At 45.9% G+C, this 20,686-nt stretch overlaps 1 protein-coding gene across 1 annotated transcript in view; it reads left to right on the top strand.

Annotated features, from left to right (window-relative positions):
* Positions 1 to 20,686, top strand: part of ALPK2 (alpha kinase 2) — a 124,195-nt gene that overhangs the window by 50,792 nt on the left and 52,717 nt on the right. Inside the window, exons 3-4 of the mRNA XM_040337738.1 lie at positions 4,252 to 4,379; positions 10,135 to 10,170. Coding sequence (XP_040193672.1) covers positions 4,252 to 4,379; positions 10,135 to 10,170 — 164 coding nt within the window. The remainder of the gene's footprint in view (positions 1 to 4,251; positions 4,380 to 10,134; positions 10,171 to 20,686) is intronic.

Below are 20,686 nucleotides of genomic sequence, written 5' to 3'. Positions count from 1 at the left end.
GCTGCGTAACTATGGTTACGCAGGCGCAATTGCTCTCTGAATCTGGGCCACTGTTTCCATATTATGTTTATACTGTTGAAATATTCACTGTGTTCGTTTTCAATAGGAGTTCTGTAATTTCACAGGTTGCCAGTAAAAAATGTTCACCACCAGTAAATGTTCCATGTTTTGTCAGTAAAAAATGCTGCGTGAGGTTGGGAACCCTGATTCCCATAGACACGCTCCTTAACCTTGTGGACAGCCTTCCCAGAAGAGTTGAAGCTGTTATAGCTATGGTTGCCACCTCATCCCTTTAAAACAGAACACACATTAATTACACAGGTTCTGTGGTTGATTAAGGTGATAATTAAACTCACTTGGTGCCATATCTGCATTAAATTAGCCTCAGAACCTGTGTAATTAATATGTGTTCTGTTTTAAAGGGATGAGGTGGCAACCCTAGTTATAGCTGCAAAGGGTGGGCCAACTCAATATTAAACCCTACGGACCAAGACTGGGATGCCATTAAAGTTCATGTGTGTGTAAAGGCAGGCGTCCCAATACTTTTGGTAATACAGTGCAGTTGTGCAGTACACCATAATACGCAGCCCCAGAATGAGTATCCATCATAATGCTCACAAAAGCTCATTGGTCAGCGCAACCATATGACCAACAAGAAGCGATTCTTTCTTCCGGGACACCTTACTGAAAGAAGAAGCTTCAGATGCGCTTCTCATTGGCCAGCATGGTCACATGGCTGCTCTGACCAATAAGAACTTTCCCTTGTGAGCATTGTAATGGATACTCACTCCAGGGATGTGTTCTGCTGTGTATGGTGCAGTGTTTCTTAAAGCGGTGGTTCACCCTCAGTGACACGATTTTACCATCGAGACAGGCATTGTAGCGCGAGCTACAGTATGCCTGTCCCGATTTTTTTACCCCCGTACTCACCGTGTACTCGTACATTATAGATTTCGGCTCCCGCGGGGAATGGGCGTGCCTATGGAGAGGGAGGATGATTAACGGCCGGCCCTGGCAAGTCACGCTCCCCGAAGACAGCCGGAGTAGGTCTCGGCTCTTCACGGCGCCTGCGCACAGGCTATGCGCAGGCGCCGTGAAGAGCCAAGCCTATTTCGGCTATTTCCGGAGAAGCGTGACGCGCCAGAGCCGGCCGTCAATCATCCTCCGTCTCCATAGGCACGCCCATTCCCCGAGGGGAGTCGGTATCTTCGATGTACGAGTACACGGTGAGTACGGGGATAAAAAAATCGGGACAGGCATACTGTAGCTCGCGCTATAATGCCTGATTTTATGGTAGAAGAAAAACATTTTTTTTTTTTTGGGTTTATAGGGTGAACCCCCGCTTTAACTCCAATTCTCAAGGCACCCCAACGGGTCATGTTTTCAGGCTTTCCATTATTTTGCACAGGTGATTTGATCAGTTTCACTGCCTTAGTAATTACCACAGCTGTTTCATCTCAGGGAAATCCCGAAAACATGACCTGTTGGGGTGCCTTGAGGACTGGAGTTGAGAAACATTAGTATGGTGTATAGAAAAGTACACCGGCAGGATAAGGCATTACAGACGCTATGCGCAGCGGAATCTGAAGGGGAGGCCAGAATATCTGGAGTTCACCTTTACATTTTTCGAGAAAAGGTGTACTAAACCTTTAATGGGTTCATTCACCTTTGTATTATAGATGTGCAAAAATGGACCCCGGTATTTGTGTGTACAAACCTTTAATGCAAGTTTTCTGCTCAGGGAAAACACGCTTGGCCTACAGGAATATCATTTAAAGTAAGCTAATTTTTCTTTCAAACATAGTAGACTTGGATTTAGTGACCGAGAATTAAATTCTATTAGCCGGATTCAGAAAGACTTAGGCCGGCGTATCTAATGATACGCCGCATAAGTCCATGGATGCGCCATCGTATCTATGCGCCTTATTCTTGTAATAAGATAAGCCTGAAATCTGGCTCCATCCGACCAACGTAAGTCTCCTACGCCGTCGTATCTTGGGCGCATATTTACACTTGCCGCAAGGGGCGCTTCCATTGATTTACGCGTTGAATATGCAAATGACCAAGATACGCCGATTCACGAACGTACTTGCGACCGTCGCATGAGTATACGCCGTTTACGTAAGGCGTACGTCCGGAGTAAAGATAAACCACCAAATAGCTGGTCTAAGTCTGTTAGGGTATGGACGTCGGATTTTACGTCGTTTACGTAAGTCGTCCGTGTATGGGGCTGGGCGTAGGTTACGTTCACATCGAACGCATTGAGCCGTCGTATCTTAGGGAGTATATGCAACGTGATTCTGAGCATGCGCCATTCGTTTGGCGCTTCATTTACATGGGGTCACGATTCATTATAATACAACACGCCCACTACCTGCCTACTTTGAATTAGGCGGGCTTACGCCACCCCATTTACGCTACGCCGCCGTAACTTAGGGAGCAAGTGCTTTGTGAATACTGGCCTTGCCTCTCTATTTTACGTCGGCGTAGCGCATATGAGCTGCGCTACGCCCGCTTAAACATACGCTGCTCTACCTGAATCTGGGCCCATGTGTAGACTCTAATCACCTTCGAAAAACAAGTACTTTACATGTTATTCAAATAGCAAAGTAGGAGGGCGTGACAGACCCAACCGGGACAGGGGCCTGCAGGGTAGCCTCTTGCCTACTGACTATGGGCCCTGGCATTTGAGGGAGCTACGAGCATTCAGAAAGATGTCCTGTTATATAATGCAAGATGACATGTTATTACCACATTTAACAGTTGAGGAAACTATGATGGTCTCTGCCAACTTGAAACTCAGTGAGAAGATGGATGTGAAAAGAAAAATGGTTATTGAGATTTAGACAGCCCTGAATACTGATACCAGGCTGTCTGGGGGTGGACTCCCTGACTAATACCCACGGACATCCGCATGGACGAAAACCATTGGGCCCTCAGATAAAAACTTAAGACCCACCTCTTCTGAAGACACAGAATGGCACTGGATGCAAAAAGCGCCTTGAGGCGATTTAGTTAGCTTTTGTAGCGCTATACAAGTTATTCACTCACTCACTCTAATCAAGGCTTGTTCGGGTGCCTAGCTGTTGATTAGCTTACTGTTAATTAGGTCACTGTTTAATTAGGTTGAGGTTAGCTGCTATCTGTTCATTAGATGTATTGTTAGATGTACTGATGATATTACTGTTTAAAGTTTGCATTGTTTAGGATAATGTGATCAGGCTCTTATTTGATTTTGTGTGGTATACATTCTGTGTTTTCTGACTCTTTCAATAGAGAGTTCCCGTTTGCACCTAAGCTAGTGTCATCTAGTTCTTGGGTGCAATTCTCAGCTATAATACCTAGTTTCCAGAGTGGAGGAAGCTGTATCTTGGCAGAGGCAATATGCCAGGCGGTCTGTCACAAAGGGCATCTATTGATGTGTCATGCAGGAACTAATCGCTGTAAAGACTCATAAAAATGTTAAGGAAATACTCATTAAAGGTGTTTTCCACCTTTTTTTTAAGTTTATTAAAAGTCAGCAGCTACAAAAAGTGTAGCTGCTGGCTTTTAATAAACAGACACTTACCTGCTCCACGGCTCCAGCGACGCGCTGGCCGGGGCTCCGCTCCTCGCCCCCCCTCGCCGGCGTCTTCATTCTTAGTGCGGGCACCCGGCAGTGACAGCTTTCAGGCTTCACGGCCAGGCACCCACTGCGCATGCGCGAGCGGCAGTGCGCATGCGCGAGCAGCGCGGAGCTGTCCGATTGGACAGGCGCTCGCCTACAGGGAGGGGCTGTGAAAAGGCAATTAAGCTAATCGCCTTTCCAGCCCCTCGGCGGAAGGAGGAAGTGGGACAGGAAGTCCCCTTCTCCTGAAGCCCCCACTCCCCCCCCCAAAAAAAATTACATGCCAAATGTGGCATGTAAGGGGGCGAGGAGTGGGTTAAGCGGAAGTTCCATTTTTAGGTGGAACTCCGCTTTAATTCAGTGCAGTATGGAGGGAAGAAAAGACTAGAGGGCCCATGTCAGACTAGCAATCCTGTGTTTATGACAAATCACCAGGAACAGTATCGATATGAGATCAAAGAAACCACTAATCTGACATCATCAAGTAAGTGGTTATTTAGTAATCTTGTTTCTAGACAGTTTACACCAGCATCAGGATCTCCAGACTGACATGAACCTAATGACCATATGTTGTTATAACGCGCTACTATGTTGTGTTTTTATCAACAATGTCCTCATATGGAACTTGTAATATTTCATTCCAGTTCTAAGGATGATTCTCCTGTGTCCCTCGCCATTGTACAGACCAGTAAGAAGGACCAGGGGGTGTATCTCTGCACACTGAAGAACATGCATGGAAAAGTGACAACGGAATTTCAACTTACATCTGAAGGTGAACATGTGTATTTAAGATGTAGCACCTCCCTGACACCTCAAAGGCAGGATAGCACCTCCAGAGGCTAGGGGCTGGCTAGCATTTAACCCAGGTTTGAGTCCCCAGGGCTAAAATGAGAGACTTAGAAAAAATTGGGCACCAGTCACTTTGTATTGTTTTATTGCAGAACGGTTTAGGAGGTGAGGGTTAGGGGTCCCAGACACTGTAGCAGAGCACTTTAGAGACTCTCTGGATTAATGTCCAAATTTACAAGGTCGGAACCTTTAAGCTGAACCGGCAATATTGTAATCACTTTCCCAAATTTGAGTTTGTTCCTCTAAGTGAGTGACCAGGCCATTCTTAGAGTCCAGCCATCTTCATTAGTCTCTTTGCAGCAAGGGTCCTCCCCTGGATCTTCCTTCAGACCAGGAAGAACAGCTTCAGAAGAACTGAACAGCAGAGCTCATGGCCTGTCCCATATATATATATATATATATATATATATATATATATATATATACATATACATATATATATCTTCCCCCAGCAAGCACCAGTGTGAAAAACCTCCTACTTGATTGGCTGAAGAAAATATAATTATTCATAACTTAGTTTTGTTTGGGAAAGCTCATAGTATGACCAGTGATACAAGTGATATTTATTGGTGACAGTGAAAAATCACAAGCCAACTTAGGCCTGGTTCACACCTATGTGTTTTATGCTGCTTTTTGTAGAAATGCACTACAGTCCATTTAACATGATTCACATCTATGCTTTTTTCAGCTGCTGCATTTTTAGAAAGGGTCAGATACTTTTTTAAATGCAAAAGAGTGCATTTTTGATTCAATAGACTTCAATTGATACGCTGCAGAAAAGCTTGTAGTATGTTTTTGATGTGTTTTTGAAGCATTTTTCATTTTTTTATCTGTCGAACAACAAATTGGCTAAAAAAAGCATAACAAAGGGAGCTGCGGTGGCTCAACGCGATTGGCACTGCGCTGACAAGCCATTCACCTCTGCAGCTGGAGGTTCGGATCCCGGTCTCGGCTTCATGTGAATTGAGTTTGGTGGTCTCAGCCCGGCTCCCGGTGGGTGTGCTATGCAAGGTAAGCCTGTGCTTAGTACGCCCACCCCCCCCCCACAAAAACCACCACACCTACACACGCACTCTAAATTGGGTTAACACACGCACATTGACCACGCGGTCTCTAAAGAGAGGCGAAGGACTAATGGGGCTGGTTGAGCGGGCTAATCCTCTCACTCCCTTATAGGGAGTCCCTCTGCCCCGTTGGGCTTCAAAGCGGAGCAGGTAGGGCGGGCTGTGTGGGAGGACCCCCTCACACCCGCCATTGCCACCCGGGGCATGGAGAAAGGTGGCAGATTGCCTCTGGGGGAGGCCTGCCTACTCCCAACTCCTGCAGTCCGGCTCCTCTCTCGAGTACACGCACAAAATACACTTTAAAAAAAAAAAAAAAAAAAAAAAGAACAACAATTCCTCTGCCCTTATCCGCAGGGCGGATCAAAAAAAAAAAAAAAAAAAAAAAAAAAAAAAGCATAACAAAAGCAAAATGCATCAAAAAACACATGAAAACGTGTCGAAAACACAAATCACTCAGCAAAAAGTACTGCAGAAAGCTTAGGGGAAAGCATAGGTGAAAATCTATACAATCAGTCAGAGCTAACTACAGCTCAGCCGAAAACTAAATTGACATAGTAGCCCCTCTTTAGGACAAGGGGGCTACAAGTAAATAACAAGAAGGAAATGTGCTGCAATGCATGACAACTGGCCCGCTGCTCTCTCTCTCTGATCGTCATTCATTAAAGCGGTGGTTCCCCTAAAAATAAAATGTTGACATCGCATTTAGCAAATAAATTACAGTTAGAATCGGGTTGTTTTATTTAAAAAATACCTCCGTACGTATCGTTTCCATTATTCGGTCCCACCGCCACTTCCGGGTACGATGCAGGTGGTGGGCGTTCCTAATTGATTGACAGGCATCCGAACGACGCATCCATCGCGTCACGAGATGCCGAAAAAAGCCGAACGTCGGTGCGGCTCTATACGGCGCATGCGCACCGACGTTCGGCTTTTTCCGGCATCTCGTGACGCGATGGATGCGTCGTTCGGATGCCTGTCAATCAATTAGGAACGCCCACCGCCTGCATCGTACCCGGAAGTGGCGGTGGGACCCAATAACGGTAACGATACGTACGGAGGTATTTTTTAAATAAAACAACCCGATTCTAACTGTAATTTATTTGCTAAATGCGATGTCAACATTTTATTTTTAGGGGAACCACCGCTTTAATGTCATTGCATCATTCGCCTGAAAGTATATTCGTCATTGAAATGTTGGGAGCAATTATGTTGGGGGCTTCTGTGTATCAACGATAAAAAAAAATTGTAGCGCTAACAAACTATGACTTCAAAGATATATGATACCATGTGAGGCAACAACATTCATCTAGATGTGCATTTGGATGAACTACTGATGTAGGTAGCTCAAATGATGCTAAATATAAAGAAAAAAGTTAAAAGTCTATATTTTGAAGTTGAGTGAACATGGATTAGATAATTGGTGCAGGAAAACAGGTGAGCTGCTATCCAGTAATTGGGATACAACAGGTGTACAAGTTGTCTGTAGAACTCTATGAAGATCTCAGTCACATCAAGATATGAAGTGAATAAAACACGCTTACCGGATGGGTTGGACTCTAGTACTGTACAGCAAAAGAGTCAGCCAGACTTTGTGGTCTTTGGGAACCGGGACCACTAAAACCGGGATGGGACCATAAGCAGGACTGGAACTCCAAATAACATGGACAACAGGAACCAGCTGTGCTTGAATGGTGTATTGGAGAAAAAAAAGTCATAAACAGAATATGACATGAGTAAAAGTGATCACGTACAAAAATAGCAATGTGGGGTGCTCAATAGCAATACCCGACGCGTTTCGGCCAAGTAAGCCTTCAACAGGGGCATGCCACATTGCTATTTTTGTACGTGATCACTTTTACTCATGTCATATTCTGTTTATGACTTTTATCAATAAACCTTTTTTGGTTTTAATTGACCTGCACTATTGGAGTTCCTTTTTCCATTTTATATCATCCACTCCGTGATTTCTTGAGAGCCTGAGCAACATCTTTCCCTGCACCTCTTGACTGATGGCCTAAGGATTGTATTCAGAGCTTTTGGCATTGATCCAATACACCATTCAAGCACAGCTGGTTCCTGTTGTCCATGTTATTTGGAGTTCCAGTCCCGCTTATGGTCCCATCCCGGTTTTAGTGGTCCCGGTTCCCAAAGACCACAAAGTCTGGCTGACTCTTTTGCTGTACAGTACTAGAGTCCAACCCATCCGGTAAGCGTGTTTTATTCACTTCATATCTTGATGTGACTGAGATCTTCATAGAGTTCTACAGACAACTTGTACACCTGTTGTATCCCAATTACTGGATAGCAGCTCACCTGTTTTCCTGCACCAATTATCTAATCCATGTTCACTCAACTTCAAAATATAGACTTTTAACTTTTTTCCTTATATTTAGCATCATTTGAGCTACCTACATCAGTAGTTCATCCAAATGCACATCTAGATGAATGTTGTTGCCTCACATGGTATCATATATCTTTGAAGTCATAGTTTGTTAGCGCTACAAATTTTTTTTATCATTTTTACTGGCTTTGTTTGTTTGTATGTAGCAGCTAGGCATTTTTCTTTTTTTGAATTAGCGCGTTTTTTTCCTTCATTTTGCTTCTGTGTATCAGCCAATGAGGAGAGAGAGACCTGGGAGAGCCACTGCTCTTATGCACATGCCTGGATTGAGATGGGGCTCAAGTGAGTATTAGTGGGGCTTGGGGGCGAGCTGTACCCAGAGTATTTGAGGGGGCCTGCCCCTGGGGATTGGTCAGGGCCCTCAGAATACTCCAGGCAGCTCCATCCTACTTCCCATTCCATTTTTCTAGAAGTTCCAGTACATTCTAGAAATAGGGGGAGGTCTCAGTGATACTGCTTGGGAGTCATCCAGCTCTCCCTGGATCCCTGCCCAAACCAGGAAAAAACACAGACAGGCTTGAAGTCGATGTCAAGTCGTGGGACTAGAGATTTTAAACCACATTATATGTGGAAAATAGATGAAGATGAATGTGTGTTTGACATAGGTGACCTCTTTCATGTCTCTTGCAAACCAGTCGTCCTCTCTTTCCAAAATGTCCAGCTTACCATCCTCAAAAGAACATCCCTTTACCTTAAAGCTGAGTTCCACCCAAAAGTGGAATGTCTGCTTGCTTATATGCCCCCCCCCCCCCCCCCCGGTGCCATGTTTGGCATCTTTTTTGGGGGACCTGTTTTTGACAGGTCCCCTTCCTCACTTCCGGAGATGTGGCTGCGGCCCGATCTCCCGGAGGTTCGGCCCCCCTCCTCCTTCCCCGCCGCCAATTAGGAAGCGCAGTGCGTTTCGCGCATGCACAGTAGAGAACCAGCTGTGAAGCCAAAAGGCTTCACTGCCGGGTTCCCCTACCAGAAATGGCAGCGGCAACACACAGATCCACTTCCTATCAGGGGAGAGCAGACAGATCGTGGGTTCCTAGTATATAGGAACACCGACCGGTCTCCTCCCCTCGTCAGTACCCTCCCCCCAAAGTTAGAATCATTCTCTAGGTAACACAGTTAAACCTTTGATTGCCCCCTAGTGTTAACCCCTTCCCTGCCAGTGACATTTATACAGTAATCAGTGCATATTTATAGCACTAATCGCTGTATAAATGTGAATGGTCCCAAAATAGTGTCAAAAGTGTCTGATATGTCCGCCACAATATCACAGTCACGATAAAAATTGCAAATCGCCGGCATTACTAGTAAAAAAAATAATAATAATAAAAATGCCATAAATCTATCCCCTATTTTGTAGGCGCTTTGGGCCAGATTCACAGCGGAGATACGACGGAGTATCTCAGATACTCCGTCGTATCTCTCAGAGTATCTATGCGACTGATTCATAGAATCAGTTACGCATAGATAGCCCTAAGATCCGACAGGTGTAATTGTTTTACACTGTCGGATCTTAGGATGCAGTGCCGTGGCCGCCGCTGGGGGGAGTTTGCGTCCTAAACCAGCGTCGGGTATGCAAATTAGGAGTTACAGCGATCCACGACGGTTTTTCGCGTTTGCTATGTCGCCGCTAGTCTAGTTTCCCGTCGCAAAGTTAGTCGTCGTTTTGGGTACCTTAACTTTCCACAGCAAATGTATTGCTGTATAAAGTATGGCTGTCGTTCCCGCGTCGAAATGTAAAAATTCACGTTGTTTGCGTAAGCCGTCCGGGAACACGGAATTACGCTACGCGCGTCGCCGTTCCAAAAAATTACGTCACTGCGCGCAAAGCACGGCGGGAATTTCGAAACGGAGCATGCGCAGTAGGTCCGGCGCGGGAGCGCGCCTAATTTAAATGGCACACACCCATTTAAACTACGCGGGCTTACGCCGGAGGCCGCCGGCGTAATTTTTCACGCAAGTGCTTGGTGAATCAGGCACTTGCGATGAAAAATTGCGATACGTTACGCCGCCGCGATTCTACCTGAATCTGGCCCTTTATCTTTTGCGCAAACCAATCAATATACATTTATTGCCATTTTTTTCCCAAAATATTGGCCTGGGCAGGAAGAGGGTGAAATGCCCTGTATTAAAGTGGTTATAATGTAATAACTGTTAATCATTAATCAATAATATGTAATAACTGCTCATCATTAATCAGACCTTGCTTTTATTTTTAGTGTTGGAGCAGCTGACACGTTATCAGGATGTGGAAGGTAATGTGAATAGCATGCAATTACTGCTATGATATTGTTGCCAACATATGTACAATTACTGTTGCTTGATGTTGTTATCCATGTAGAAAAAAAGTGATTTAAATATTTAATATTATATTATATACTATATTAAAGCTGAATTTAGGGCACCAAAACTTTCATTTATTTATATTGTTCAATAGCCACAAAGGACATCACCAAATACCTTTGCATACTCAGGGCCAGATTCTCAGAGGAGATACGACGGCGTATCTCCAGATACGACGGCGTATCTCCAGATACGCCGTCGTATCTCTGAGTTGCGCCGTCGTATCTATGCGCCTGATTCTTAGAATCAGTTACGCATAGATTTCCCTTAGATCCGACAGGCGTATGTCTCTTACGCCATCGGATCGTAACTGCATATTTACGCTGGCCGCTAGGGGCGTGTACGCTGATTTACGCGTTGAAATATGTAAATCAGCTAGATACGCAAATTCACAAACGTACGCCCAGCCGACGCAGTACAGTTACGCCAATGTTAAGTATGGCTGTCGTTCCCGCGACAAAATTTGAAAATTTTACGTCGTTTGCGTAACTCGTCCGTGAATGGGGATGGACGTAATTTACGTTCACGTCAAAACCAATACGTCCTTGCACACTGGAAGATTTCCATGGACGGCGCTGTGAAAAACGTCAATCACGTCGGGTCACAGAACATTTACATAAAACACGCCCCCCCTGTTCCAAATTTGAATTAGGCGGGCTTACGCCGGCCGATTTACGCTACGCCGCCGCAACTTACGGAGAAAGTGCTTTGAGAATACAGCACTTGCCCGTCTAAGTTGCGGAGGCGTAACGTAAATCGGATACGTTACGCCGCCGTAAAGATACGCCGCTGTACGAGAATCTGGCCCTCAGATATTACCTTGTAAGAGTAAAGCCCCATACACACAATCTGACTTTTTGACAACCAACTTCAAAATTCCCCGGTTTTCAAAAAAATCAGGCCGTGTGTACGCTCCATCGGACAAACTTTTTCGGTTTTCATCGGACAAAAGTTCGCTCTGCAAACGGACAAACTTTTCGGCAACAAAAGTCCTACGGTGCAAAGTCCTGCTGTGTGTACAGAAATTCATCGGACTTTGGTCCGAAGTACAAACACGCATGCTCAGAACCAATGTTAAAATCAACCAACAATAGCAGAAGTTGACTAAAGGGTGGCGGTAAAGAGCAGAAAAACAGTGGCCCAGATTCAGGTAGGGGCGCGGACTGATACGGCGGCGCAGCGTATCGTTTTTACGCTACGCCTCCGTAAATTTGCAGCGGCGTCTCGTAAAAGGGGCCGGCATAAGCGCGTGTAATTTAAATGATCCCGTAGGGGGCGTGGATCATTTAAATTAGGCACGTTCCCGCGCCGAACGTACTGCGCATGCTCCGTCGGGAAAATTTCCCGACGTGCATTGCGGTAAATGACGTCGCAAGGACGTCATTGGCTTAGACGGAAACGTAAATGGCGTCCAGTGCCATTCACGAACGAGTTACGCAAATGACGCAAAATGTAAAAATCGCGACGCGGGAACGACGTCCATACTTACCATTGGCTGCGCCTCCTAATAGCAGGAGCAGCCTTACGGCGAAAACGACGTACGCAAACGACGTAAAAAAACGAGCGCCGGCCGCGCGTACGTTTGTGAATCGGCGTGAGTATGCAATTTGCATACTCTACGCTGACAACTATGGTTGCGCCACCTAGCGGCCAGCGTCAGAATGCACCCTAAGATACGACGGCATAAGAGCCTTATGCCAGAGGTATCTTAGGCTACAGTCGGCGTATCGAGCTTTCTGAATACAGAAAGTAGATACGCCGGCGCTACTTAGCAATTACGCTGCGTATCTATGGATACGTAGGTGTAATTGCTTTCTGAATCTACCCCCTTGTGATTTTGTGAAAGTTTGCTGAAAAAGTCCTGTCGTGTGTATGCATACCAAGTTCACGGCCAACGCCAAAAATCCATGGAAAAGTTTGTTTGAAGTCTGATTGTGTGTACGAGGCTTAACAGTGACATCCTCACTGTGCTTTTCAAAGCCTGTGCAAAGAGTTGTGGGAGGGGCCTAGTAGCTCCACCTTCTACAGGCTGCCTGCGGGAAAAAAAACAGGAGGGGGCGGAGACAAGACCAGTCACCCTGCACAAGGAGAGAGAGCGGCAGTGACTGGTCTTTATTACAGGAAACTCAGAGGGAAAGTCTCACACTGGATTATTGCACAGATCTGGAAGAAATACACAAAGCACACCAAGATTCAAGAAAGGATACACATCTTATAGGGAAAAGGCCAACGTTTCAAGGATATGGAGGTCCCCTTCTTCACACTGACAGGTTATATGGAGACAAGGTGCATTTATGTTCCAAGTTGCAAAAAATGGGGAATTTTTTTTTCCACTAAAATTCAAACCTTTTCTACCCCCAATGGCCACAGCCCCCCCCCCCCCAGTTGCAATTTTGGAGTCCTGGCTATTCTCTATGTTTAGGAGTTAATATCTGACTGGGGTTCTAACCTGACTAAATAAAAAATTTGGCTTGATTTGGGCATTATGGATGAATTTAGAGGCCAAGTCAACGCTTAGAAGACATCTTCATTCATTGTTCCATGATCCAGCTCTGATGCTCACATGCCCAATGCAGACGATTTTGGCTGTGGACACGGGCATGAGCACGCTGACCAGTCTGCGGCTACACAGCCCCATATGCAATAAATAATGATGCACTGTGTGTTCTGACCAGGGTTTTTTTTCTAAGAGAATAGGTACAGGAACTCCCCTTTTCCGAGTCAACCCTTGCCTATGCCCCCTACCCACCTCCGAGCACTGTTCCTTGGTTCCACCCCATACCCACCTCCAAGTACTGCCCCTTTCAAAGAATACAGAACCAAGTAACATTTGTACAGTTGTATAAAATTTGTAAATGATAACAAGAAAAGCAGTAAGATAGATCCCCTGCAGCCAGCAACAATAGACCCTCACTTCCCCAGCAACAATAGACCCTCACTTCCCCAGCAACAATAGACCCTCACTTCCCCAGCAACAATAGACCCTCACTTCCCCAGCAACAATAGACCCTCACTTCCCCAGCAACAATAGACCCTCACTTCCCCAGCAACAATAGACCCTCACTTCCCCAGCAACAATAGATCACCCAAGCAACAACAATGGACCACCCACAACAAAATATTCACCCAGCTACAATAGGCTCCTGGCAGCCAACATCATAGACCCTCCCTCAACAGTAGATCCCCCCACCAACAACTGACTATCCCTCAACAGTAGATCCCCCCACCAACAACTGACTATCCCTCAACAGTAGATCCCCCCACCAACAACTTACCCCACCCTCAACAGTAGACCCCTCCCACCAACAACTGCCCCCCCCCCCCCTGGCAAAAATACATCCTCCCAGCAACAATAGGATGCCCAGCAGCCAGCATAATTAGACCCTGCAGCACACCCCAGCACCACTTTCTCATTATATACATTCATTGTCAGAGGGGGCGAAACTGCGTTCCCCCTGGAAAAATCCCCTGGTTCTGACACCTTTATACTGGAACCAGTATTAACTTTTTTGGCAATTTGAACTACAGTAGCTCTGATATTGGATTGGACTACATGGGCCAACCTCCCCCTGTGCATGCCATCAATGAGCCTTGGCCGCCTATGACCCTGTCGCCGGTTCATTGCTCTTCCTTCATTGGACCACTTTTGGTCAGTCCTGACCACTACAGACCGGAACATTCCACAAGAGCTGCAGTTTTGGAGTTGACCCAGTCGTCTAGCCCAGGGGTCTCCAAATTTTCTAAACAAAAGGTCAATTTACTGTCCTTAATAAATCGGAGGTCCACCCAAATTTATAAGTTTAGATCAACCTAATTACACTATTGTATACATTGTTAAACAGAATTTTTTTTTTTAATAGGGTGTACCTGTGTATGTGTGCTTTTCTCTTCGTTTCTGGTATATGACCCCTGCGGATATGGGTGGGTATTTTGCCGGTATGTACGCACTGTCTTCTGGGAGCTCTGTTTCATTGGGCCAGATTCACGTAGGGGAGCGGCGGCGTAACGTATCGTAGATACGTTACACCGCCGCAAGTTTTCATCGCAAGTGCCTGATTCACCAAGCACTTGCGATGAAAACCTACTCCGGCGCAAGGCGGGCCAATTCAAATGGGCGTGTGCCATTTAAACTAGGCGCGCTCCCACGCCGGACCTACTGCGCATGCTCCGTTTCGTAATTCCCGTCGTGCTTTGCGCGCCGTGACGTCATTTTTTCGAACGGCGACGCGCGTAGCGTAATTCCGTATTCCCGGACGGCTTACGCAAACGACGTTCATTTTTAAATTTCGACGCGGGAACGACGGCCATACTTTATACAGCAATACGATTGCTATGTAAAGTTAAGGCACCAAAAACGACGACTAACTTTGCGACGGGAAACTAGACTAGCGGCGACGTAGCGAACGCGAAAATCCGTTGTGAATCGCCGTAACTCCTAATTTGCATACCCGACGCTGGTTTACGACGCAAACTCCCCCCAGCGGCGGCGGCGGTACTGCATCCTAAGATCCGACAGTGTAAAACAATTACACCTGTCGGATCTTAGGGCTATCTATGCGTAACTGATTCTATGAATCAGTCGCATAGATACTCTGAGAGATACGACGGAGTATCTGAGATACTCCGTCGTATCTCTTTTGTGAATCTGGCCCATTGTTCCTAGGAGTCAGTGCAGAGGCCCGCCGCAAATTCTCACATGATTTGGAAAAAGGAAGTGACACGATTACTTTTTGTTGCCATCACAACGGGCGGTGAACTTCTGACGATGCCCCCCGTTGTGATGGCAACCTGGAAGTTTACGGCGCTCCTCGCCGTTACAACTGAGCATGCGCGGGAACGTGCAAGGAATGCTGGTAGCTCAGCATTCACTGGAACCAGGAAGTTAATGCTTGTGGGCTTTAAATGCCCACAAGCAAGATGAAACCGGCCGTCAACATTTTGTATAACTTATTTTTTACATGAAAACAGGACATCGGGGGAGATAATTCACAAAGACAGTGACTGAGACATTGGGCCAGATTCAGATAGATCAGTGGATCTTTAGATCCGCCGCCGCAAGTTTTAAAGGCAAGTGGGTAATTCAGAAAACACTTACCTCCAAACTTGCGGCGGCGAATCGTAATTCCTCCGGCGGAATTCAAATTCCGCGGCTAGGGGGAGTGTACTATTCAAATCAGGCGCGTCCCCGTGCCGATCGAATAGCGCATGCGCCGTCCAGAAATTTTCCCAGCGTGCATTGCTTAAAATGACATCGCAACGACGTCATTGGTTTCGACGCTTACGTAAATGACGTCCATCCGTATTCGCGAACGACTTACGCAAACAACGTAAAAAATTCAAATTTCGTCGCGGGAACGACGGCCATACTTAACATTGGCTGCGCCTCATAGAAGCAGGGGTAACTATGCGCCGGGAAAACCCTTACGTAAGCATCGTAAAAAAAACTGCGTCGGGCCCGCGTACGTTCGTGAATTGGCGTATCTCGCTGATTTACATATTCTCGGCGTAAATCAGCGAGAACGCCACCAGCGCCCATTTTTAAATTGCAGTTAAGATCCGACGGTGTAACACAGTTACACCTGTCGGATCTTAGGCATATCTATGCGTAACTGATTCTATGAATCAGGCGCATAGATACGACCGGCCGGACTCAGAGATACGACGGTGTATCAGGAGATAAACCGTCATATCTCTTTGAGAATCTGGCCCACTGTGATTATGTAATTGTGTGAATGGTTGGAGAAAAAAATAAAAGAACCGTCGGTGGACCTCCGCTTTAATGCCTTGTACACATGACCGGTTTTCACGACGAGAAAACTGCCATTTTTTATATTGGTCGTGAAAACCGGTCGTGTGTACGCTCCCTAGCAGTTTTCTCAACGAAAAAACTGCCCGCAAAAAATAGAAACCAGCTCTCTTTTTTCTCGTTGTGTTTCCCGTCAGTTTTTTTCTTGTCGCGAAAATCGATCGTGTGTATGATTTTCAGAGGGGAAAAAAACACGCATGCTCAGAAGTATGAGACGGGAGCACTCGTTCTGGTAAAACTAGCGTTTGGAATGGAGATATCACATTCGTCACGCTGTAACGGACTGAAAAGCACGAAAACTGAAAAGCGCGAATCGTCTCTCACCAAACTTTTACTAACACGAGGATCAGCAAAAGCAGCCCAAAGGGTGGCGCCATTTGAAAGGAAGTTCCCCTTTATAGTGCCGTCGTACGTGTTATATGTCACCGCGCTTTGGTCGGACTTTTTTAGCATGAACGTGTGTATGCAAGTCAGGCTGGAGAGGAATCACGTCTGGAAAAACTTTGGCCCAGATTCTCGTATCTGGGCGTAAAACTGTGTGGGCGTAACGTATCTGGTTTATGTTATGCCGCCGCAAGTTTTACAGGCAAGTGCTTTATTCACAAAGAACTTGCCTGTAAAGTTGCGGCGGCGTAGCGTAAATCACATGGTGCAAGCCCGCCTAATTCAAATTAGCCGGGTAGGGGGCCTGGAGCATTTAAATTAGGCGCGTTCCCGCGCCGAACGTACTGCACATGCGCGGTCTGGAAAATATCCCAGGGTGCATTGCTCCAAATGACGTCGCAAGGATGTCATTGGTTTCGACGTGAATGGCGTTCACGGACGACTTACGCAAACAACGTAAATTTAAAAATTTCGACGCGGGAACGACAGCCATACTTAACATTGGTTGCCCCTCATATAGCAGGGGCAACTTTACGTGGTTCAAATCTAACGTAAACATCGTAACTTTACTGCGTCGACCGCGCGTACGTTTGGGAATTCGCGTATTTTGTTAATTTGCATACTCGACGGGGAAAACGAAGGAGGCGACACCTAGCGGCAAAAAAAAAATTGCATTTAAGATCCAACAGCGTAAGAGCCTTACGCCTGTCGGATCTAATGGTTATCTAAGCGTAATTGATTCTAAGAATCAGTCGCATAGATGCGACGGCCCAGATTAGGACTTACGACGACGTACAGTAAGCCCTTTGAGAATCTGGGCCTTTGTTTTTTTTCCTACCGAGAAAAATGGTTGTGTGTCTGAGGCATGAAACTTTTAGGGGGGGGGGGGCACTGTGGCCATTGGGAGTAGAAAAGGTTTGAATTTTAGTGGAAAAAAACAATGCCCCATTTTTAGTGTCAGCAGGAATTGCGCCCTATCGTTGGTGCCATTAGGAGGCATTTTGCCCCATTATTGGTGTCTTTGGGCTAGATTCACATACTGTAGATCAGCGGATCTTTAGATCCGCGTGATCTATGTGATTTAAGATCCGCTGCCGCAAGTTTGAGAGTCAAGTGGGTAATTCACAAAACACTTACCTCCAAACTTGCGGCGGCGGATCGTAAATCCCCCGGCGGAATTCAAATTCCGCGGCTAGGGGGAATGTACTATTTAAATCAGGCGCGTCCCCGTGCCGATTTAAATGCGCATGCGCCGTCCGTGAATTTTGCCGGCGTGCATTTGCCGGCGTGCATTTGAGAATCAGCCGGGTTTGAGAAACGGCATACGCAAACGACGTAAAAAAAATAAATAAATTGACGCGGGAACGATGGCTATACTTAACATTGGCTGCGCCTCATAGAAGCAGGGGTAAGTACAGTGAGGAAAATAAGTATTTGAACACCCTGCTATTTTGCAAGTTCTCCCACTTGGAAATCATGGAGGGGTCTGAAATTGTCATCGTAGGTGCATGTCCACTGTGAGAGACATAATCAAAAAAAAAAATTCCAGAAATCACAATTTATGATTTTTTAACTATTTATTTGTATGATACAGCTGCAAATAAGTATTTGAACACCTGTCTATCAGCTAGAATTCTGACCCTCAAAGACCTGTTAGTCTGCCTTTAAAATGTCCACCTCCACTCCATTTATTATCCTAAATTAGATGCACCTGTTTGAGGTCATTAGCTGCATAAAGACACCTGTCCACCCCATACAATCAGTAAGAATCCAACTACTAACATGGCCAAGACCAAAGAGCTGTCCAAAGACACTAGAGACAAAATTGTACACCTCCACAAGGCTGGAAAGGGCTACGGGGAAATTGCCAAGCAGCTTGGTGAAAAAAGGTCCACTGTTGGAGCAATCATTAGAAAATGGAAGAAGCTAAACATGACTGTCAATCTCCCTCGGACTGGGGCTCCATGCAAAATCTCACCTCGTGGGGTCTCAATGATCCTAAGAAAGGTGAGAAATCAGCCCAGGACTACACGGGAGGAGCTGGTCAATGACCTGAAAAGAGCTGGGACCACCGTTTCCAAGGTTACTGTTGGTAATACACTGAGATGTCATGGTTTGAAATAATGCATGGCACGGAAGGTTCCCCTGCTTAAACCAGCACATGTCAAGGCCCGTCTTAAGTTTGCCAATGACCATTTGGATGATCCAGAGGAGTCATGGGAGAAAGTCATGTGGTCAGATGAGACCAAAATAGAACTTTTTGGTCATAATTCCACTAACCGTGTTTGGAGGAAGAAGAATGATGAGTACCATCCCAAGAACACCATCCCTACTGTGAAGCATGGGGGTGGTAGCATCATGCTTTGGGGGTGTTTTTCTGCACATGGGACAGGGCGACTGCACTGTATTAAGGAGAGGATGACCGGGGCCATGTATTGCGAGATTTTGGGCAACAACCTCCTTCCCTCAGTTAGAGCTTTGAAGATGGGTCGAGGCTGGGTCTTCCAACATGACAATGACCCGAAGCACACAGCCAGGATAACCAAGGAGTGGCTCTGTAAGAAGCATATCAAGGTTCTGGCGTGGCCTAGACAGTCTCCAGACCTAAACCCAATAGAGAATCTTTGGAGGGAGCTCAAACTCCGTGTTTCTCAGCGACAGACCAGAAACCTGACTGATGTAGAGAAGATCTGTGTGGAGGAGTAGGCCAAAATCCCTCCTCCAGTGTGTGCAAACCTGGTGAAAAACTACAAGAAACGTTTGACCTCTGTAATTGCAAACAAAGCCTACTGTACCAAATATTAACATTGATTTTCTCAGGTGTTCAAATACTTATTTGCAGCTGTATCATACAAATAAATAGTTAAAAAAATCATACATGGTGATTTCTGGATTTTTTTTTTTGATTATGTCTCTCACAGTGGACATGCACCTACGATAACAATTTCAGACCCCTCCATGATTTCCAAGTGGGAGAACTTGCAAAATAGCAGGGTGTTCAAATACTTATTTTCCTCACTGTATACGCCGGGAAAACCGCTACGTAAACGTTGTAACAAACTGCGTCGGGCCCGCGTACGTTCGTGAATTGGCGTATCTCGCTGATTTACATATTTCTCAGCGTAAATCAGCGAGAACGCCCCCCGCGGCCATTTTTAAATTGCAGTTAAGATCCGACGGTGTAACACAGTAAGGCTGGGTTCACACTACGGTTTTCCCGTCCGTCAGCCGCATACGATTTCAGTATTGAAAACGTACGGGCACGGACGGGAAAATGTATAGATAGACAATGCATTGCAAATCGTATGCACTCAGATGCATCCGGGTGCGTACGATTTGCTGGCAAAACGTTTTTTAAACGTACGCAAAACCGTGTTCAACCACGGTTTTGCGGTCGTTTTTTAAAACAGTATGGCAACCGCATACGTTTTCCTTTAACATTAATGTCAATGGAAAACGCACATATGTGCGGTTCCATACGTTCCCGTCCGTTTCAGCCGCATAAGGTTTTTCATATAAATCGTATGCGGCTGACGGACGTGAAAACCGTAGTGTGAACCCAGCCTAACACAGTTACACCTGTCGGATCTTAGGCATATCTATGCGTAACTGATTCTATGAATCAGGCGCATAGATACGACCGGCCTAAGTCAGAGATACGACGGCGTATCAGGAGATACACCGTCGTATCTCTCTGTGAATCTAGCCCTTTGAATGGAATTATACCCTTTCATAAGGGTCAGTGGGGGGAAATTATGCCCCACTGTTGGTATCAGTGGATGATATAGTGCTCCAAGGGCTGGATAAAAGCAAGCAAAGGGCCCCATCTGACCCCAGGGCCACAGTTTTGGAGACCACTGGTGTAGCCATTACAATTTGGCCCTTGTCACAGTGACTCAAATCATTACGCTAGCCCATTTATTTCTGCTTTCAACACATCAACTTCAGGGACAACATGTTCACATGTGCCTAATATATCCCACCCACCAACGAGATAATCAATGTTATTTATAGATATGTATTGGTAGCATTGCACATAATTAGCAGACTGTAGTAATGACCTTATGATCCGGGGGAAGTAAAGACACATAGACAGAACCGTAGTGGTGTCACTTGGTATTTCTAATCCTCAGCTCAGCGCCTGCCTGTACGTTCATTGATTCCAAGTAAGGCATTGACAGGGAATGAATGATTTTGGGGAAAAGACACGGAGAACAGACACTTGAGGTGGGTGATGA

Source organism: Rana temporaria, chromosome 1, assembly GCF_905171775.1.
Source record: "Rana temporaria chromosome 1, aRanTem1.1, whole genome shotgun sequence".
Taxonomy (NCBI): Eukaryota; Metazoa; Chordata; class Amphibia; order Anura; family Ranidae; genus Rana; species Rana temporaria.
This window is presented reverse-complemented; position numbering and strand designations above follow the sequence as displayed.